The sequence below is a fragment of the Carlito syrichta genome, unplaced genomic scaffold (assembly GCF_000164805.1).
Source record: "Carlito syrichta isolate Samal-C Ts95f unplaced genomic scaffold, Tarsius_syrichta-2.0.1 Scaffold309854, whole genome shotgun sequence".
Classification (NCBI taxonomy): domain Eukaryota; kingdom Metazoa; phylum Chordata; class Mammalia; order Primates; family Tarsiidae; genus Carlito; species Carlito syrichta.
In genome coordinates this window covers 1,050,778-1,069,029 of record NW_007253950.1, presented here as the reverse complement: position 1 = coordinate 1,069,029, position 18,252 = coordinate 1,050,778, and the positions used below count along the sequence as shown (strand labels likewise).

The window sequence follows — 18,252 nt, the reverse complement described above, 5'->3', positions numbered from 1 at the left end:
GACGAAGAGCTCCCACGTAAGTGTGGGTAACCATTACAACTATACAGAACCATAGATGACCACTATGTTGAAGAACACTCTGTCTTTTCCTGAAGTTGTCAGAAGTGCATGGTCCAGACTTGAAAGTTGATGGGAAAGGGTATACCTATCACTCAGGTACACTAAAGTATACATGCATATTAAAGCATACTTTTGTTTTCCATGAATGTGCATGTTTATGTCAATTTTTTTTTGAATTGGAGTCTCACTGTTGCTCAGGCTGGAGTTCAGTGGCGTGCTCACGGCCACTGCAGCCTTGACCTGCTGGGCTCAGGCAATCCTTCTGCCTCAGACTTCCAAGTAGCTGGAACTAAAGGCGTGCGCTACCACCCGCCCGGTTAATTTTTTTTTGTGAGAGATGAGGTCTCACAAAGTTGCCCAGGCTGGTCTCGAACCCCTGAGCTCAGGCAATCCTCTCACCTCGGCCTCCCAAAGTGCTGGGATTAGAGGCTTGAGCCACTGCACCTAGCCTACTTCTTCTTTTCAAAGCCTTCATGGTATTTCTGTGTGTATGTTTAATCAGGTCTGTATCAATGGACAGTTTTGTTTGTCTTTTGCCATTACAAACAGTACTGCTATGAGCGTTCACCTGTACGTGCATCTTTGTTTACAAGTGCAAAGTATTTCTGCAGTATGAAAGTCAAGGGCATAAGCAGGTTTCGCCAACCCCCCCCCACCATGGCCAACTTGCATTGTGAAGCTCGCGAGTATGAAACGCCTAGCCGGGGCGGTGCCTGCCTCCGAGCAGCAGGCGGCGCTGCGGGCCATGTCGACGGAAGTGGCAGGGCCTCGCTCACCCACTTCCGGCGGCTGCGGCGGCGCAGGCGCAGCAAGGCTGACGCAGGAGCCCGGCGGCTGGGGGCGCGATGCCGTACGCTAACCAACCTACGGTGCGGATCACGGAGCTGACCGACGAGAATGTCAAGTTCATCATTGAGAATACTGACCTGGCGTAAGACTGCTGAGGGAAGAGGCTGGCGGCTCTGGAGCGCAAGCCCTAATCGGGAATGAGGGTGGGGGCGGGGGCAGTGTCCCTCCAGAGCTGTCCCCAGTGTCAGGGTCTCAGCTTTGGGAACCGTTGAGGCTGCGCGCCCTCACGCCGCTTGGCTTTTCATCTTGCAGGGTGGCCAATTCCATTCGGAGGGTCTTCATCGCGGAGGTGCCCATAATAGGTGAGCAGGCCCCGCCTCCGTATTGCAAGCCCCCCCACACACACACCTTGGGGGCTCCTGCCCTCAGTCCTGGTCTCGGGCTTGGGTGGCGGGGCAGGGGGTTGGGTGCTGAGAAAACGGCGGCAGTGCTGAGACTTGATCAGACCTGCGCCCTTGGCCCAGCGGCCACTGCTGGCGACTCGCTGGCTCCCGCGGGCCGCCTAGGTAAACCCGTATGCTGTGTGTTCTTTGTTGAAAAGCTTGGGTTGAGGAGTGCGCTGACTTGGGTTCGAATATTGTTCTCACCAACTATCTTTGTGAAACTTGGGCAAGGTATTAAACTTCTGTGTGCTGTGGTTTCGTCATCTGTAATATTCAGACACTAATGGCACTTAGGGTAACATTAAGTGAGGTAGTCCTGTTAGTGGTCTTGCATTTCGTGGCAGATGCCTTTATTATGAGTCTGTTCCTTCGACTGCATTTATGGAGCAGGTTCCATGCCTGGTGGTAGGCCCCGGGAATGCAGAGCTGTCTAGAATAGGGTTTCTGCCCTCATGAAGTTCCTAGTGAGGTTGCAAGGAGAGATGAATCCACAGACAACACTAATGCCAAGTAGACCTTGCTTAGAAGTTCGGGAGAAGCATAGAAACAATGCAGTTGGCCCTTAGAGGATCTTTTCCTGATCTGGTTCCAGCCACTCCGGGGTTTTCATGCATTGATTTTACTTATATGAAATACCACGTGTACTTTCCGGGAGTCAGGTCAAGGAACTTGGGTTAGGCAAAAGAAATACAAGTCATAGCTTCTGCATCAAATGTTCAGACTTTTAAGGAGATAAGCAGCCGGGCTCGGCGGCTTAGCCTGTAATCCGCGCCTTGCCTGAGCCCACGGATTCGAGACCCGCCTGGGCAACTTGGCAAGACCTCATCTCTACAGTAAATCAAAAAAATTAGCCAGGCGTGGTGGCGCGCACCTGTAGTTCCAGCAGCTTGGAAGGCTGAGGCAGAAGGATCGCCGGAGCCCAGCAAGTCGAGGCTGCTGTGGCCAGGACCGGCCACTGCACTCCAATCTGGGCAACAGAGTGAGACTCCAACTCAAAAAAAAAAAAAAAAGGAAATAAGCAGGCCCAGTGATGAGTAAGCAAGACAGCATTGTAGTGTACCCACTACCCCCCACACTTTTTCAACTCAGCTTGGAGTGCTGGTCCTCCCTCTGCCTACTCACTTCATGTCTCTGGGTCTGTTTGATCATGAATAAAATGAAGGGGTTGTACTTCGTGATGCAGCCCTGACATTTTGTGTCTAAATGCCACGTTTTTTTTTTTGCAGATTCAGTTCTGCAAATAACACTAAGCACCCTTGCTAGAAATACAAAGACATCCCAGGACCCTGCCTCAAGGAGTTTTCTAAGCTGAGGTAGAGACAAGACATACACAAATAAGACACAAGGCAAGTTTTGACAGATGTCTTAAGGGAAGTCTGAACAAAGTCTTGTGAGAGAGGAGTGATCACAACGTAGCAGTAAGGGTAGGCCAGGCTGGTTTTTAGGAAGCTCCAAGGATTTTAACCTGCATTGGAAGGGGGAGGAGAGGAGGGAAGAGCATGCTGGGGGGAGGGGCCAGGGGAGTAAAGGGGCAGAAAAGCTTGGATCATGGTCCTTAGTTGGTTTGAGCTGGGGAAGCAGTAGGAAGCATAGCAGGATGAAGCAGGTTGGGACCTGGCCAGGGCTGGTCTTCTGACCTCTATTCCTAGTGTTCTTGTCCCTCATTTGGTGTGGGGCTCCAGTGCCATAGGATTGCAAGATTTAATGAGTTATGTGCTGATAATTATTTATGAATGAATAAATGTGTGTTTAAGTCAGATGTGTGTGATTGTACAGCTCTTACCATCCTGTCAACTCACTGCTGGATTAGGTTTTATATTTGGTATGCCTTGCCCGTTAAAGGAATTCAGTAAACATTTGTTGATTGAGTGATAATATAGTGCTAGTTTAGGTGATCTAGTCTCTAAGTCATAATGAGGATGGGTCATAAGTCTGTGTTGCTTCTGTGAGGTTTTTCCCTAACTTTGAGGTGTCTAAATAGTTTGTGTTTTTGGATTTGGTGTTGACATATGTAGCAGATTTAATTGCTTCCCATGGAAATACTCAGCTCAAAGAAGCATGTTCCCACGCCCATGGTATTCTCTAAGTCAGTGTTTTCCCATGTGGAGTAAGGAACCCCCTGTATTAAATTCATATGGGTGGAGTGATGGGTATGATATGTGTGGTTCCATACAATGCAGGTTCCTGGACCCTGCTCTAGTGCTGTGGAATCAGAGTGTCTGGCAGCCTTGCCCAAGCACCTGCAATTTAGTAAGCATCAGGTGATTCCTAAACCTTGGGAGCCACTGCTCTGAATCTTTAGTTGATTTTGATGGCTAAACTGCCTGTCTGCTTCCTTCATTTTTAGCCATTGACTGGGTTCAGATTGATGCCAACTCTTCTGTGCTTCATGATGAATTCATTGCTCACAGGCTTGGTGAGTGCAGGTTTGGGAAGGTTAAAGGGAAGGTACTGTGCCTGGTGCCAGAGGAGGGGCCTCTCCCCATTCACATCCCCATGGGGACTTCAGGGTTCTCATTTTGACTTGGCTATTTGGCCTTCTTTAAAGTGCTTTTTTGTATCTTGCAGGATTAATTCCCCTCATTAGTGATGATATTGTGGACAACCTGCAGTATTCTCGGGTATGCCGGGTAGTTACGTGGAGTGGGCTGGAGGGGTACTTCAGTTCTTGGTGGGAATTTTCCTCAGTGGCATCTCACATCCTTGAGGTCAACAATATGGGGATGTTGTCCAGAGCCTGAGGCAGGCCTTGGTCCTTGGTTCTGGTGGGACTTCAGATTGATGAGGGCCTCAGGACATCAGGGAGCCTCCTTCTTAACCAGCCACACAAGAGGGGGTATCTGTTAGAATGCCCGCTTGTACTGAACAGTGGGGCTGTTCTTCCAGAGCATCTCTTCCCAATGGCAGGCACCTCGGAGGCTAAGAGAGTCGACAGAAGGCTCAGTGGGGGAGGAGGAGCTATACCACAAGGGAGCACCTCAGGGATGGAGTACTGGTATCTGCCACATGCATGCTTTTTCCCCATAGGTGACACTGGTTAAATATGGCCAGGGTTTTCTCGTCTCACCCCTTTCTCCTGGTCATGTCTTCCTCTGATGATATGTTACCAACCTTTGGAGTAAGGAGAAAGTGGGGTAGGAGCAGCTTCTCTTCATCCTTCACTAGGTGGCATTCATAACAGCCTGAGACTGGTCCCTCTTGGTGACTTTGGATGGTCCTGAGTCAACCCATTTTCTAACATCCCCAAGGGTACATCATTTTTTAGTGGCCAGTTTAGTATATCTTATATGTGTATTTTTTAAAAAGAAATACCGAATCGCACAGAAAAGTGTAGAGCCGGTATAGCAAATACCCATGCTCCTACCTAATACTTTGTCATCACATTTAACATTTTGCCCTAGTCACATCTCCAGATTTTTGTTTTTAGGAAGCAAAACTTTACAGATATTGGTGGGGACAGTGGTACAACCAATTAAGAGCAGTTTGGTTATATCTTATATAAAGATATGCATGCCCCTGTGATTTAGCAGTTTTGTTAAATTTTGTTCTAGTGTTTATTGAACAAATGATGTGTTCCTCCCTCTTTTTGTTTGCCTTTTTCTGAAAGTCTACAGAAAAGTTGACAATATTAAATAATGAACACCCATTTACTTGTTAGCAGTTGTTAATATTTTGCTACATGTCCTTTGTTTCTCATATATATGTTGTTACTTTTGCTGAACTATTTGAAAGTAAGTTGCAGGCATCTTCTGAGAATGAGGATATTTTATACATGACCACACTATTGTGCCTAAGAAAATTAGCATTATTTGTAATATCTATATTCAATCTGTTGAGGTTTTTTCTAGTTGTCCCCCAAAAGTCCTTCATTGTTGTTGTTTGTGGGTCGCTCTTGATCCAGTCAGGATTCATTTGGTTGTTACAGCCCTTTAGTCTCTTTTCATCTAAGACTCCTCTCCTTTCAAGTTCTCCTTCTAGAACTTGAAAAGTACATTTGGTTTGAGGTTGACTGCCTTTTTGTATTTTTATCTTCCACTATGTTTTGATTTCCCAATTTCACAGTTCTAAGAGTGATTCAGTCTCAAGGGTCTGGGTTGACTTCTGCCTCACCTGCGTATGACTGCAGACCGACCTCAAAGTGCTTCTTCTCCTCTGTCATCTTGCAAACTTCAAAAGTATATTAGGTTGCCCTCACTGGGGTGAGGGAGAGGACAGCTTACTTGATGACATTCTCGTAACTCTCTTCTTGCCTGATGTCAAACTGCAGCAGATAGTCCCTGACATGTGAAGGAGTCAGTTGTTGTAAGAATGGCAAAATGCTGAAAATTATGGAAGCTGGGTAATGGTTACATGATGTCAGTTTATGATACATGTCTCCATTTTTGTGTATGTATAAAGTTTTCCATGACAAAGGATTTTTTTTTTTTTTAATTTAGAAAAAGGCCGGTAGTCTAGAACTTTAAAAGTACTTTTTGCTATTGTTCCCTAGGGTTGTTTTATTTTAAATGATGGTTACCTTGCCAGGCTGGTCTACTTAGTTCACAGGAAGCTGAACTGTAGAGTATAAAAGCATCCTCCTCTCCCTTAATAGCCTCGGTTCTCTGAGAGAGAGTACTCCAAGGGCCAGGGTGAGATGTTAGCAGAGTGTCTCCCAGTAACCTGGCAGCTAGTGGCCAGGAAGGAAATATGGATGCCAACATGTGAATAGGTTGCCTTAAACTTGGGTAGCCCATGAGTATGGTGTAACAGATTGTCACAGCCCATGAGAGCCTGGAGACTGGGATCAACCTTTTTACAGATGAAGGAACTGGGTAGGAGTGAGTCAGTTAGGATCTACCATCTCTTCATAGACTCAGTCCTGCTTCTCCTCCTGCCTCAGGACTGCTCGTGTGAAGAGTTCTGCCCCAAGTGCTCAGTGGAGTTCACCCTCGACGTGCGGTGCAATGAAGACCAGACCCGACATGTCACCTCTCGAGACCTCATCTCCAACAGCCCTCGTGTCATTCCGGTCAGTGCACGAGAGCATCCTCCCTACCTGTACTCTTCTCCCTCTGGCTCCAAGTGGGCCAGTTGGGGTCAATCTTTAAAGATGTTGACTTTCCCTGTTACCCTCTGCCTTAACCTGATTCCCAGAAGTGCTTATTCTGGATTTTGGGGGAGCAGAAGCATCGTTGGTTCTGTGTGCTGTCACTCAAGGACCCTTCTAAAGGCCATGGAGTTGTTTTAACTGAGAAGACCATCACCTACCATGGAGTTTGGGTTGGAGTCCCAGGAGGCATCTCTACCACCGCCTTCTCAGGCACCCTTTCCCTGGGTGATGGATTGCAGTCTAGAGGTGCTAGGAGATGGTTGCCAGAAGAGGTGACTGGGGGGCTGAGTAGCTAATAAATGCCTATTTGGGCTCCCTACAGGTGACATCCCGGAACAGAGATAATGACCCCAATGACTACGTGGAACAGGATGGTAAGGCACTGGAGTGGTTGTACAGACATCTTCCTGACCTGTTGCCATGTGGACCAGAGGGAAGTAGAGCAGACACAGCCTCTCGTGCTGCCTGGTGTCCTTGGAAATTGGCCCTAGGCCCATTTTTCCAGATGTGTGTGGTCTACCAATGGATCTCCAAATCAGAACTTGGAGAACCATCCCTCTCCTGGCCCTTGACTAACTCATACCCCTCCCTGCAGACATCCTCATCGTCAAGTTGAGAAAGGGCCAGGAGCTGAGACTTCGAGCTTATGCTAAGAAGGGCTTTGGCAAGGAACATGCCAAGTGGAACCCTACTGCAGGAGTGGCTTTTGAATATGATCCAGACAACGCCTTGAGGCATACAGTGTACCCCAAGCCCGAGGAATGGTATGTTCCATTGAGAGTGTAGGCAGGCATTAAGGGTGGGGGTGGGGGTGGAAATGACTGTTCGTGACTGTGACTGAGACGAGGAGGCTCTCTATAAACTTGAGGGCTCTAAAAGCAGCAGTAGCAACCTTGTGCTGACCTGTGTTTGACCTCAGGCCAAAGAGTGAGTACTCGGAGCTGGATGAGGACGAGTCACAGGCTCCCTACGATCCCAATGGCAAGCCAGAGAGGTAAGCCCTTGGGCCAGCGTGGGATGGTAGAGTGCGTTCGGTTTTGGTGCAGTCCCTGAGTTAGGCAGTCCCTCTCCCTCGCATCCCGTTCTCATGGGCTGAAGAGGGGCCATTGCCTGCTAAACTACACCCGAGATATGTGCACATCCAGGGGCCAGTCATTATCCTCCTTTTGGTCACTATGAGAAAGAGTAGCGCTCCATTTATCCAAGCTGTTCCTGTTCTGATTTTCATCCCCCAAAGAAGGGACACCTCAGGTCCAAGCTGGGGCCAGAAACGTTGACCAAAGTCCTATAGTTATGAACGTGAAGGGGCTGTGGCTCATGGTCACTGCCTTCTTGATCTACTTTCTCCTCATTGTGGCATACATACATACACCATTGTTTTAGGATTTTCACAACACCTTATGAGGTGGACGTGGCCTCCTTGCCATCCTGCAAAGGGGGTTGGAATCACTCTGAGGTTTTAGATGAAGCTGGGCCAAGGTCAGGTTCTTGGTGGAACAGAGTCAAGACCCAGGGGAGAAAGTGCTATCCATGGCCGAAGCTCAGGCTGGCCAGCCTGCCTTGTGAGGGCTCTCACTGGACTCTTGCCTTGTAGGTTTTACTACAATGTGGAGTCCTGTGGCTCTTTGCGTCCTGAAACCATTGTCCTCTCAGCCCTCTCCGAATTGAAGAAGAAGCTGAGTGATTTACAGACTCAGTTAAGCCAGGAGATCCAGAGTGACGTACTAACCATTAACTAGCTGAACTTGCCTGTTGCAGCAAAAAGGGGAATGGAAACCGGCAGCTTTGCATTTGGGTCTTGCTTGAAACTCTTTGAGTTTCTGAGATCATGGCAGTTCATCAGTACCAACTAGAAGGGGGTCATGGATAGATTACAGGGATGCCACTGGTGTTCAAGCAGGATAGTTTTTTTATGGCCCTGCCTGCTCATTGTCAGCAGTGCCCCCAGAACCCAACACATGCCTGCCATCCTGTTTCCAAACATGCCTGTAGGGGGCCACGCTGCTTCCCTCTTGAGATCCAGCTGGACTTCCCTGGTTATTCCAGCTCTTTACTTGAAACCCTTTCTGTCCAAAAGGAGGACTCTCCACATTGTACCTTTAGCTTTCTGGTGTGAGGATTGACTGCCACCACCTTTATTCAGGGGGCATACAAACCACTCTTCAGTCCTCCCCAGGGCCAGCAGGCACTTCAAATTCCCAGGTGTCCCTAATTTGAGAAGTAATCTTTTGGGACCACCATTAGACCCCGAGTGTCCCCTCTCCCCACAGACAGACACAGTATTTCATTCTCTCCTCACGAGTTAGGAACCCCTTCACCACTAGTAGCCTGATCATTCAGTCTAGGTGGTGGGGGCAGCAAGGGACCTCCCACATACACATAAGGAATGTTTCAGTCCTCCCTAATGAAGGTTCTGGCCCTGACCCTTTAGAACTGTTTCCAGGTAGGAGCATACCCAGTGCAGTTAATTAGACCGTCTGGAGAAAACCAGATATCCAGTACAGAAAGGAAGGGATATTTATTGATTAACAGTAGTTGTCTTTTTAAAAGTGTTTTATTTTTGGCAATAAAGAGCACAACATAATCTCCTTCATGCGTCATCGTGCCACTTAGCTGAGCCAGCCAGCTCTTCCTCCCTCCCCAAAGCCTTTGGACCCCAGCACCCCTCTTCAGGCTAGCATATCCCTCTGGGTGGTCGTGCCCTGGGTCAATTCAGAGCGAGCTGGCTGTGCTATCTCCCTGGCTCCTGGGCTCCTCCGGGAGGGATCTCTTGCTTTATCATCCTCCTGCCACAACTTGAACAATGGTTATTTACAAGAAAGTCTGTTCCCACAAATCATAACCCTGAAGTATTTTTAAAAACAAACAAAAAACAAAACACGCAACCAAAGGTTTGATGTGAATAGAAAGATAGCCCTTCTGCATGGTAGTCAATAAATACCAGCACTAGAAAATCAATTGCTTTAATTGCATTTCAGCAGGGAGCCTCAGCACCATGTGGGGAGGAGGGAATGGGAGGTCTTCTGAGTGCTTCTGGCTGGCCATAGGGTGGGTCAAACACAGGGCGGAGGGGCTCCTTGGGCAGTGTCCATCCCTGGTCAGTGAAGGAGGGGTCAGCAGGGGTGCTCCCCACAGCAGTCCCGGCTGCAGCCTTCCCTCCTGGCCTGGCCCTGGGGCAGGAACACTCTCTAGCCTTCCTCCACATGGCTGAGGTAATTGGCACCCCACCCCAAGGGCATCTTCCCAGCCTGCTAAGCCGGAAGGAACCTGTGCAGAAGTTACATTTTAAAACCAGATTTTCACCTGAGGCGGCAACCAGATGTCACCTCTGTTTAGCACTCCTAGTGTGAGGCTGGCGAGCAGCGCAGTGCAAGTTGGGATCCTTCCTGTGCCGTGCCAGGCCCAGAGGAACTGAGAGGCCACCTGCTGTCTTGGCCCTGGGCTGCTTGGGAAAAGCCAACAGTCAGTGCCAGCCTCAAGTTCTGACTGTCCCCTCCTCTGGCCCTGGCAGCAGGAGGGCTGTACCATGGAGGACAGGGAAACAGCTGCCCTCATACTCAAAAACAGCCTTGACTGTGGCCTGGTCATGGGATTTAAAAATGTGTTGGCGGGGAAGGATGGGGGGAAATCTCATTAATATAGAATATGTCGTAAGCCATATATATTAAACTCATTAACAGTATATAGTCCCACGGTAGCTCCAGCCCCTCACATGCTCAGGTGGTGTGGCCAGCCCTTAGCTGTGGTCCAGCCTCACCCTTGGGGACAAGGAGGTGGCAGCTTGCTCCTTTTCTCCAGGCTCTTGGCCAGCAGCCCCTCCAGGCTATCCACGGAACACTGCAGCCAGCCCTGCAACAGGCAGCCCCAGCAGGTCACCGGTGCTTGCTAGCACTGCTGTCACTGGGATGGGGTCTTGGCCTCGCCACTGTCCCCCTGGCTGGACTTTGGCTTTAGCAGGATGAATCTGTTGAGGAGATCTGTTTCTGAGCTGGCCTGGGCTGCCCCATACCCCTCACCTGTGGGCACAAAAGCAGGTGCAAAAATCATATCTTGGTCAAAAGACTCCTACCCACAGAGCTTTGGGGCAGGCAGGTGTGGGGCACCGCTGCGACTCACCTGCATAGCTAGAGGCTTCGGCAATGTTCTGGGAACCCGTGATGTGGTGCCAGTAGGCGCTGCGGGGCAGCATGGTAGTGGGTGTGCAGGGATACGAGTAGTGCTCTGTGCCCTTGTTCAGCAGCTGTGGGGGGAACAGCGGACCCTCCCGTCAGTGAGCAGCCCACCCAGGACCATGCCTGCCACTGCCATTGACAGGATAGCTGGAGACTTCGCTGGCTGGCCCCGGCACTGGGCCCTCCTGCCCACCACGCCCTGGCCCCTGGACAGCCACCCCTGCCTCACCCTCACGTTCTTCTCCATTTCCAGCAGAACCCGCTTGTGCTGCTCGGCAATGGCCAGGGTGGCACTGTGGACCCGCTGGTAAATCTGCTCTCCCTCCTGTGTCTGGAAGGTGTAGAGCCCTTCTCCAGCATCGCACATCCTGGAGACACAGGTAGCCCAGAGGGCATGTGCTTGGTCAGGCCCTCCTGTACCACATGCTGTGGATGCCTCCAGGCAGGGGTGCAAGGACAGGTCGAGCTGTGGTCTGGGTGTCCAACCATGCAGCACAAACATGCTGAGCATTTTTGTGCCAGTTGGTTGTCCAAATGCTTGACAAGCATTAACCCATTCTGTTTCCCCACCACCCCGATGGTCTTTGTACTATTAATAGTTTCTTCATTATGCATGGTCTCAAACCATGACGACAGAGGAAACTGAGGCATATAGGAGATAAGTAACACAATAAGACTATACAGAGGATTATACAGAGTTGTTCTAGGCAAGCTACCTCCAGAGTTCAGCTAGAGGACACCCAATCCTCCCCAGAATCCTGTGAGGTCAGGTGCCTTCATTATCCCCACTTGAGATGAGGAAACCAAGACTCAGGTCCACATTCACAGAGCTAGCAAGAGCCTGTCCTAGGGGCACATAACATCACTAAGGGCACCTAATCGTAAACCAGGGGCAGTGAGGACCAGCTGGAGGCCCAAACTTCACCTGCACTTAGGCTACTTATGTACCTAAGCCCAACTTGTATCCCACATGTTTATAGTAAAGGGGGGAAAAAAGAGCCAGTTCCAGCATCTGACTAGAGCCCAAGCAGTTTCACTTTTGGTAAACAGCTTCGCCTGAACTGCTGCTGTGGGCACCATCTCTGAGCCTCAACTTATTCATCTGGTAAATGGGAACATCACATTTCCCTCTGGATTGCTAAGTCAGTAAATAAAGTTAGCTCCTAGCACAGGGCTAACACGGAGTGAATGGCAGCCACTGTCATGACCACGGTGGGTCAGGGTGGGGAGGCGAGGGGTCCTACCGGCCGGCCTCAAAGGTAAAGCGTGTGGCGTCCCGGCCATAGCGGCGCAGCGAGCAGAGTGGCCATGAGACGAGCTTCACACGGGGGTTGTGCATGTCCCAGAGGTAGATGTTCTCGTGGGTGATCTGCAGCCTGCACTCGCCATACACGTCCAAGTTGGGGCAGGGCAGCAGGAAGACGTTGAAGCGATCTGAGTGGGAGAGGACAGACGGGCCCAGGATGCCTGCCTGGGGCCAACTCCCCTCCTCCCTTTCCCACCCTCAGGGCTGGGGCCAGGCCTCACCTGTCTGCTCACACTGCACTCCTGGGGCCAGGAGGTCAGGCTCTCCCAGACTGATGTCGTTGAGCCGTGACCCCAGACACTCCACAGACAGAGTCTTGTACCATTCCTCTGCCTCCAGCTCTGAAGAAAAGGGTACCTTGTGCCACCAGCTCAGGGGTTCCCAGCAGCCCACCCCACCTGTCTCAGCCAGAGTTATACCACCATGCAAAGCAGAGAGGGCAAGGACTGGATTCTGCCTGCCTGCCCACTCAATCCTGGGCCTGCTCCCTCAAAGGCATCCCCACTGTCCCAACCACCATCTGTACCCGGGGTCAGCCCTGTCTGCTTCCTCCTGGCTGGATGGCTGGCCAAGCCCAGCCCATGGAAGTCCAGATAGAGACCTGCCCCTCAGTGCCTGACCTGAGTCACAGGTGAAGGTGCGTGCCGAGTCATCAGTGAATATGATGGCTACTGCCTGCCGCTTGGTCTCCTTGGGTAGCCGTGTGACACACTTGACATTGCTGATCTCAGTCACCTGGGACAACAAGGAACTCAGCCAGGCTAGTACACCTCCCTCTCCATCCCCCACAGCCCTGCCACCCCCAGAAGGGTGTGCTCACACTTCAGGACTCTTAGCAAATCATCTTTGCTTATGAGTGAGAGCTAGGGCCCAGGTCCCCTAACCTTGGGGCAGCCTCGGAGGCACACTGATTTCTCATCTGGATACTTCTCCAGCCGCTGGGGCCCCTTGCTGGAGGACTTCCGGAACACCAGCCAGCACCTCCGGTAGATCTGTGGGACGAGATGACCGGCATCAGGCCTCCCTGGACCCCTCCCACCCCAGCCACAGCCCTGCAGTTGCCCATGGCTGCCATAGGGGGCAATGCCGTCCAGCCTTCCTGGAGCCCTGGGGAAACCAGGAAAGGGGAGTCACCAGCAGTGCCGTTTCCCTGGGAGAGAGGGCCCCTTCTTAAATAGAAAAGGCAGTCGCTTCTTGGTTGGCTCTGAAACACTGTTCCACCAAGAGTGCATCCTGAGTTACTATTCACTGTGCGCACAGCTCTGGATGTGATAATAAGCACTCCTCACAGTTTCAGGGCCACCTGAGGTCAGTTCTACTATCATCCCCATTTTATAGATGAGGAAAGTCAGGCACCACAACATTTAGTAACAGCTAATAAGTGGTGATGCTGGTATTTACAGCAGGCTGTCTAGATGCAGAGCTGATTCTCATGGTCCACTGCACATGGCGTCTGGCCAGGGCTCCTGGGAAGAGGGACTAGACCCTTGCCCATTGACTGCCTGCACACTTCCGCACCCCCTGTTCTTTGAGCCAGGTGAGGGTGCTTGATGCTGGTAACCCCCACTCTTGTCTCCAGGAGCTTTCACTCGCCCTCTCATTTTTAAAAAAATAGACTTTGGGAGGCCACAGCAAGAGGATTGTCTGAGCCTGCAGGTTCGTGACCAGCCTGGGCAACATGTCTGCAATAAATCAAAAAATTAGCAGGGCACGGTAGTACACTCCTGTAGTTCCAGCTACTTGGAAGGCTGAAGTGGAAGGATCGCTGGAGCCCAGCAGGTTGAGGCTGCCGGGGCTGGGAGCGTGCCACTGTACTCCATCCAGTCTGGGCAACAGAGTGAGACTCCAGCTCAAAAAAAAAAAAGTCTCGCTGTGTTGAACTGGTTTTGAACTCCTGGGCACAAGAAATCCTCCCACCTCGATTTCCCAAAGTACTGGGATTTCAGGCGTGAGCCACTGTACCCAGTCTTCTTGCCCCCTCTCTTCATTCTCTTGTCAGCCCTGGCGTATAAGGGGCCATGGTCACTTTTCTGTTGCAGTTGGGGAACCAGAGGGTGTCAGAGGTGCAGGGGCAGAGCTAGGAACCAGGGTCACTGCACAGCATGGCGCTTTCCCTCTTTGTCCTACTGCCAGTGCCCTGTGTCTTACACCAGCGTTCCCAACCCTCAGGCCATGGAAGGGTACCGGTCCATGGCCTGAGGAACTGGGCAGCACAGCAGTGGGCAAGCAACACTCTGTCTTCTGTCATATCAGTGATGGCACTAGATTCTCATAGGAGTACAAATCCTATTGTGAACTACGCATGCGAGGGATCTAGGTTGCACGCTCCTTATGTGAATCTAATGCCGGATGATCACCCTCCAACTTCCAGTTCATGGAAAACCTGTCTTCCACGAAACCAGTCTCATGCCAAAAAGGTTGGTTGGGGACTGCTGCCTTAAGCCACCCAAGTTCTCTACAGCTTCATGGACTCCTCCCAAGGGACAAGGAGCAAGGGCAGGAGAGGGGATGACCCTTCTCCAGGGCAACAGGGACAAACGGGCTGGTCAGGCACCTGGGGGAGACCCCAACCTCCTGTCTGAGCCGTGACTCTTCCTTTCATAGCAGCTCCCTCCTGTCCCAGGCTCTCTGCCAGTCTAAAGTCTGTGATGGGTTTACCTGATCCTTTCAGCGGAAGGCTCCAGAAGCCTGGCAGGGTCCATTCCCTGGACATCTGTGTTCCTCTCACCAGCAAACAGTAGGGAGACTGGGTGGCCCAGAGCAGAGGAGGCTATGGGGCCTCTGGGTCCCACCCCTTCCTTCCTCAGCCCTGCCCTGCCATGGGTGTACCAGGCCCTTGGCAGGCAGGGTCACAGGGTGCAGTGGGCCTAGGAAGTCCCCATCCCAAGAAGCCATGTGTGGCTGCCATCTGGGACCCCAGGAGGCTCATCTGCCCCCACACCCTTGACCCTGGCTCAGCCCTGTTCTGTCCACCTGCATCACAGCGGCCCTCAGCGCTCAGCTGAAGAGCTCCTTTAAGGCAGATGCTGTGTGTTACGCTTAGAATCTCATGGTATCCTGGCAGCCTCATTAACAAAGCTCTGCCAAACAAGTGAATGACCACATGAAGGGACAGTGAATGGACGGAGGGATGGACGGATGAATGAATGCTGCCGACCCAGATACACCCTGCCAGGGTGGGCTCTGTGCTGCCTGCAGTGTGGGGCAGGAGGCCCGGGGGCCTGAGCACCCGGTTGCCTAGTTACAGGATGCACACTCACACAGCCCCAGGGAGCCACGCGCTCAAGGCCCTCCTCCCCACTTCTCAGGGCTTTGATCAGTGCTTCAGAAACACTCCGCCACAGCTCTGCCAGGAAGGAAGCTCTGGCAGGTAGGGGAGGTTGTGCCTGATCCCTTTCCAGCCCTCCCCCCTTACCTATGTGGGCTGATCTTGGCGGCTGCTTGGGAGTGACTGCAGCCCCTGGCATCAGGGGTAGCCAGCTCAGGTCTGCAGAGGGAAGCTGACTTCCCTCCATGAGGGTGGACCCCTGATGGGGCCTGGACACACCCCACCCATCACCCCTCTCCGGCTGTGCCCACCTGCAGCCACTTGGTCTCCTTCTGGAACAGGTCTGATACTGAGCCCAAGTGGCTGCCCTGTGCCCAGTGCCTTCCTGGCATGCTCTGCCCAGGACAGAGCCTTGGCCCAGCTGGGCCCTAGGGACTTGACAGGTCCAGAGCCATAGGAATGAGGAGTGATGTTAGAAGCTGGGCTCCTGCTCCCCTGGTCTCCCTACCTCAGCCTCAGCCTCAGCCTCTTTCTTTGTTCTGTGCTCATGTCAGTGGGCTGATCCCTCTCTCAGAGGAAGGGCAAAGCAGCTGATGTCTGCCAGGGCCCAGTCTTGCCTAGGCTGGGGCCCAGGTTGGGCTACAAATTCAAATCCAGGTAAGACTCCAAACATGCCCACCAGCTTGGCCCTGCTCCAGTGATCACCCACCTAGCAGTAAGGCTGCCAGTCTCTGCCTGGACTGAACAGCCCCCAAAGGAGCCTGGGTGAGGCACACGGAGGGGCCGCATCAGATCCCTGCTCCTCTCCTCCTCATCTCCCCCATTCCACTCAGGCAGACCAGGAAGTCTTGAGCAGCCTGAGCCCAGCAGCCCCATCAAGGCATTGGGGAAGGGAGAAAAGGGTGGGACAGGAGTCCTGGGTCAAACACAAGACTTGGGCCACCTGCAGCCAGGGCTTTCCTTCCTATGGGGGAGGTGGGTGGGGCTGGTTGCCAGAGGAACAGAGGTAGCTCTCAGGCAGTCTCACCAGGATCATGAAGTTGGGGCCCCTGCTCATGCCTTCTGGGGGGTCTTCAGCAGTTGGGTCTACAGGGTGGGAAAGGGTGATGTCCTTATGACCACTACAAGCCCCAGCTCAGGGCCAAGTCCCAAACAAGCATGGCGCCACGGCCAGCAACTTGGAGGCCGGCAGCCCATCCCAGAGCCATGGTCCATTCTGCTGAAGCTTTCACTTAGAAACCACAGACATGTCAGCTTCTGCGCCCTTCACACCACCCACCCAATGCACTCCTTTCTAAACACCTCTTTAACATTAGAAACCACCACCAAAAAGACAACAAATGTCTGCACACAGAAAGCAGTGGGAAGCAAAGGGAGAGGGTATACTTAAAATGAGGCTGGGTGAGGGGAGGCTAGGAGAGGAGAGGAGGCTAGGAGAGGAGAGGGGACTGTGGGGAGAAGGAGAGGCAACAGAGAGGCTTGTACAGGAGAGGAGGCTACGAAAAGAAGAGTAGGCTACAGAGAAGAGAGGAGGCAAGGAGCGGAGAGGAGGCTCCGTGAGGACAGGAGTCTAGCAGAGGAGGCTCGGAGCGGAGAGGAGGCTCCGAGAGGAGAGGAGGCTAGGAGGAGCGAGCACCTGCTCTGGCTCAGGCACAGCCCGCGTCTCCAGCCCTCCACTGCCGTGGCGACAACTTCAACAATGGCAGGGACGCTGCCTGCCCATCGGCCACGCTGCCGCCGCCACCACTAGCCCAGCGGCTGGGATGCCAGCCAGGCTTGTGGGGCGGGGGCTGCAGCAGGCAGAGCCCAGCCCAGGCACATGCCGGCAGCCCGCTGGCGTGAAGCCTCACTCTACAACGCGCGATCCATCCGGCACTGGCCTGCCCAGGACTCGCCAAGCCTCCCACAGTCCTCAGTGCCCATCCCACCTCAGGCCCCCACCGCGGGTCGGGGTGGCTCACCCCCAGCTTCCTGCTCTTCATCCTCACGTAGCCTTGCTTGACAATGTCGCTGAAATTGGTCGCCATGGTTTCCCCCCCTTCCTTGGGGCTCCGGGCCTGGCGGAGACAGGGAGGGATGCCCAGGTGCCTGGGTTTCCGGCGCCTGCGATCACCTGTTCCAGACGCTCCGTCGGGGCTGGGGCTGCCGTGCTGGGCTCCTCACCTCGCCCGCCTCAGCATTGTTCTAGCAGCTCCTTCGACTGGCGCCTGCTGGAAATAAAAATGACAGGGAGATTAGAGACAGTGACATCTTTCTCTTCCCTTCGCTGTCTCGCTCTCTTTTTTCCTTCCTCTTCCCACACTCCTCCCTCCCTCCCTCCTCCCGCCCTTCTTCCTTCCCTTCTCTCCCCACCCCAGGACGGCAGAACCATTCAGGAAAACCGAGGTGGAGGCAGCCGCGAGGAAAATGGTCCAGCCCAGTCCCCTCCCTCATGGCTGGGGCTGGCAGTTAACCCCTTCCTGGGAGGGCTGACTCCGGCTCCTGTGGTGAAGGTGGGGGCTGAGGAAGGGAGGTGGTCTGGAGCTACTTAGGCCTGTGTCCCTAACAACTGTAGTAACTTTGGGGCAAATGTAGGGCAAACTGCCAAGAGCAAAACCCTTCCCGGGCACAGGAGCTCCCGCGGGAAGGTGGGCAGCCCTCCCAGAGAGGGGGAGGGGAGTCCCCGGAGATGGCCCAGAGTCTGGTGTCTGAGTGGACCCCACGCTCCTCTGCAAGGCTTAGAGACAATCTGCCTCGTGAGCTTGGTAGCCCCCAGCCCCTCTGCCCCACCGGTCCCACACCTGCCTCTCTCCAGCCACACACGGCAGGCTGAGGATCGTCACCTCCAGCCCACTCAGGCCCCGCTCCCAGCCTCTGGAACTCTCCAGCAGCTCCTCCGGGTGCTGCTTCCTGGGTGGGAGGGCAGAGTCCAGTGGGGCGGGCCTCCAGATAAGCCTGAGGAATGTGCTGGGCCGGCTGGAGGTGGCCACTGTGAAAGCAGACGCCTTGCTTCCAGACGCCAGAGTTGGGAAGACTGGCCAGTCTGTGAGGGTGGCGCCCGGGCCCTCAGTGGACAAGCAGGCCTCCATGTCCTAAGCATGGGCAGGAGTTAATTACAGGAGAACTAGCCAGGGCCTGGGGCACAG

At 53.0% G+C, this 18,252-nt stretch overlaps 2 protein-coding genes across 3 annotated transcripts; one reads left to right on the top strand and one right to left on the bottom strand.

Annotated features, from left to right (window-relative positions):
- Positions 1-816: 816 nt before the first annotated feature.
- Positions 817-8,969, top strand: POLR2C (RNA polymerase II subunit C). Of its 2 annotated transcripts, none has more exons than XM_008068025.1 (9): positions 817-991; positions 1,162-1,211; positions 3,640-3,708; positions 3,861-3,913; positions 6,172-6,300; positions 6,704-6,755; positions 6,977-7,145; positions 7,301-7,375; positions 7,976-8,969. In XM_008068025.1, the coding sequence occupies exons 1-9, from the start codon at positions 906-908 to the stop codon at positions 8,118-8,120; spliced, it is 828 nt and encodes a 275-aa protein (XP_008066216.1). In that variant the 5' UTR covers positions 817-905; the 3' UTR covers positions 8,121-8,969. The 2 variants fall into 2 exon arrangements, with proteins under 2 accessions (XP_008066216.1, XP_021573220.1); XM_021717545.1 differs by having other exon boundaries at positions 825-991; positions 7,301-7,379; positions 7,976-8,132.
- Positions 8,917-17,509, bottom strand: DOK4 (docking protein 4). Its single transcript, XM_008068026.2, has 8 exons — positions 17,089-17,509; positions 12,744-12,851; positions 12,480-12,594; positions 12,081-12,200; positions 11,798-11,987; positions 10,783-10,921; positions 10,498-10,621; positions 8,917-10,397 (listed from the first exon to the last, which is right to left on the bottom strand). Exons 1-8 carry the CDS (start codon positions 17,152-17,154, stop codon positions 10,279-10,281), a joined length of 981 nt encoding a protein of 326 aa, XP_008066217.1. The 5' UTR covers positions 17,155-17,509; the 3' UTR covers positions 8,917-10,278.
- Positions 17,510-18,252: the final 743 nt, after the last annotated feature.

What these genes read in the sequence shown, in the direction of transcription:
- POLR2C (XM_008068025.1), top strand. Translation starts at nt 906, where the DNA reads ATGCCGTACGCTAACCAACCTACGGTGCGGATCACGGAGCTGACCGAC. An exon ending in ATTGAGAATACTGACCTGGC is followed by an intron (nt 992 to 1,161) that starts GTAAGACTGCTG and finishes TTCATCTTGCAG; the next exon opens with GGTGGCCAATTCCATTCGGA. An exon ending in TGACTACGTGGAACAGGATG is followed by an intron (nt 6,756 to 6,976) that starts GTAAGGCACTGG and finishes CCCTCCCTGCAG; the next exon opens with ACATCCTCATCGTCAAGTTG.
- DOK4 (XM_008068026.2), bottom strand. Translation starts at nt 17,154, where the DNA reads ATGGCGACCAATTTCAGCGACATTGTCAAGCAAGGCTACGTGAGGATG. An exon ending in TGAAGAGCAGGAAGCTGGGG is followed by an intron (nt 12,852 to 17,088) that starts GTGAGCCACCCC and finishes CTCGTCCCACAG; the next exon opens with ATCTACCGGAGGTGCTGGCT. An exon ending in TTTACCTTTGAGGCCGGCCG is followed by an intron (nt 10,922 to 11,797) that starts GTAGGACCCCTC and finishes CTGTGTCTCCAG; the next exon opens with GATGTGCGATGCTGGAGAAG.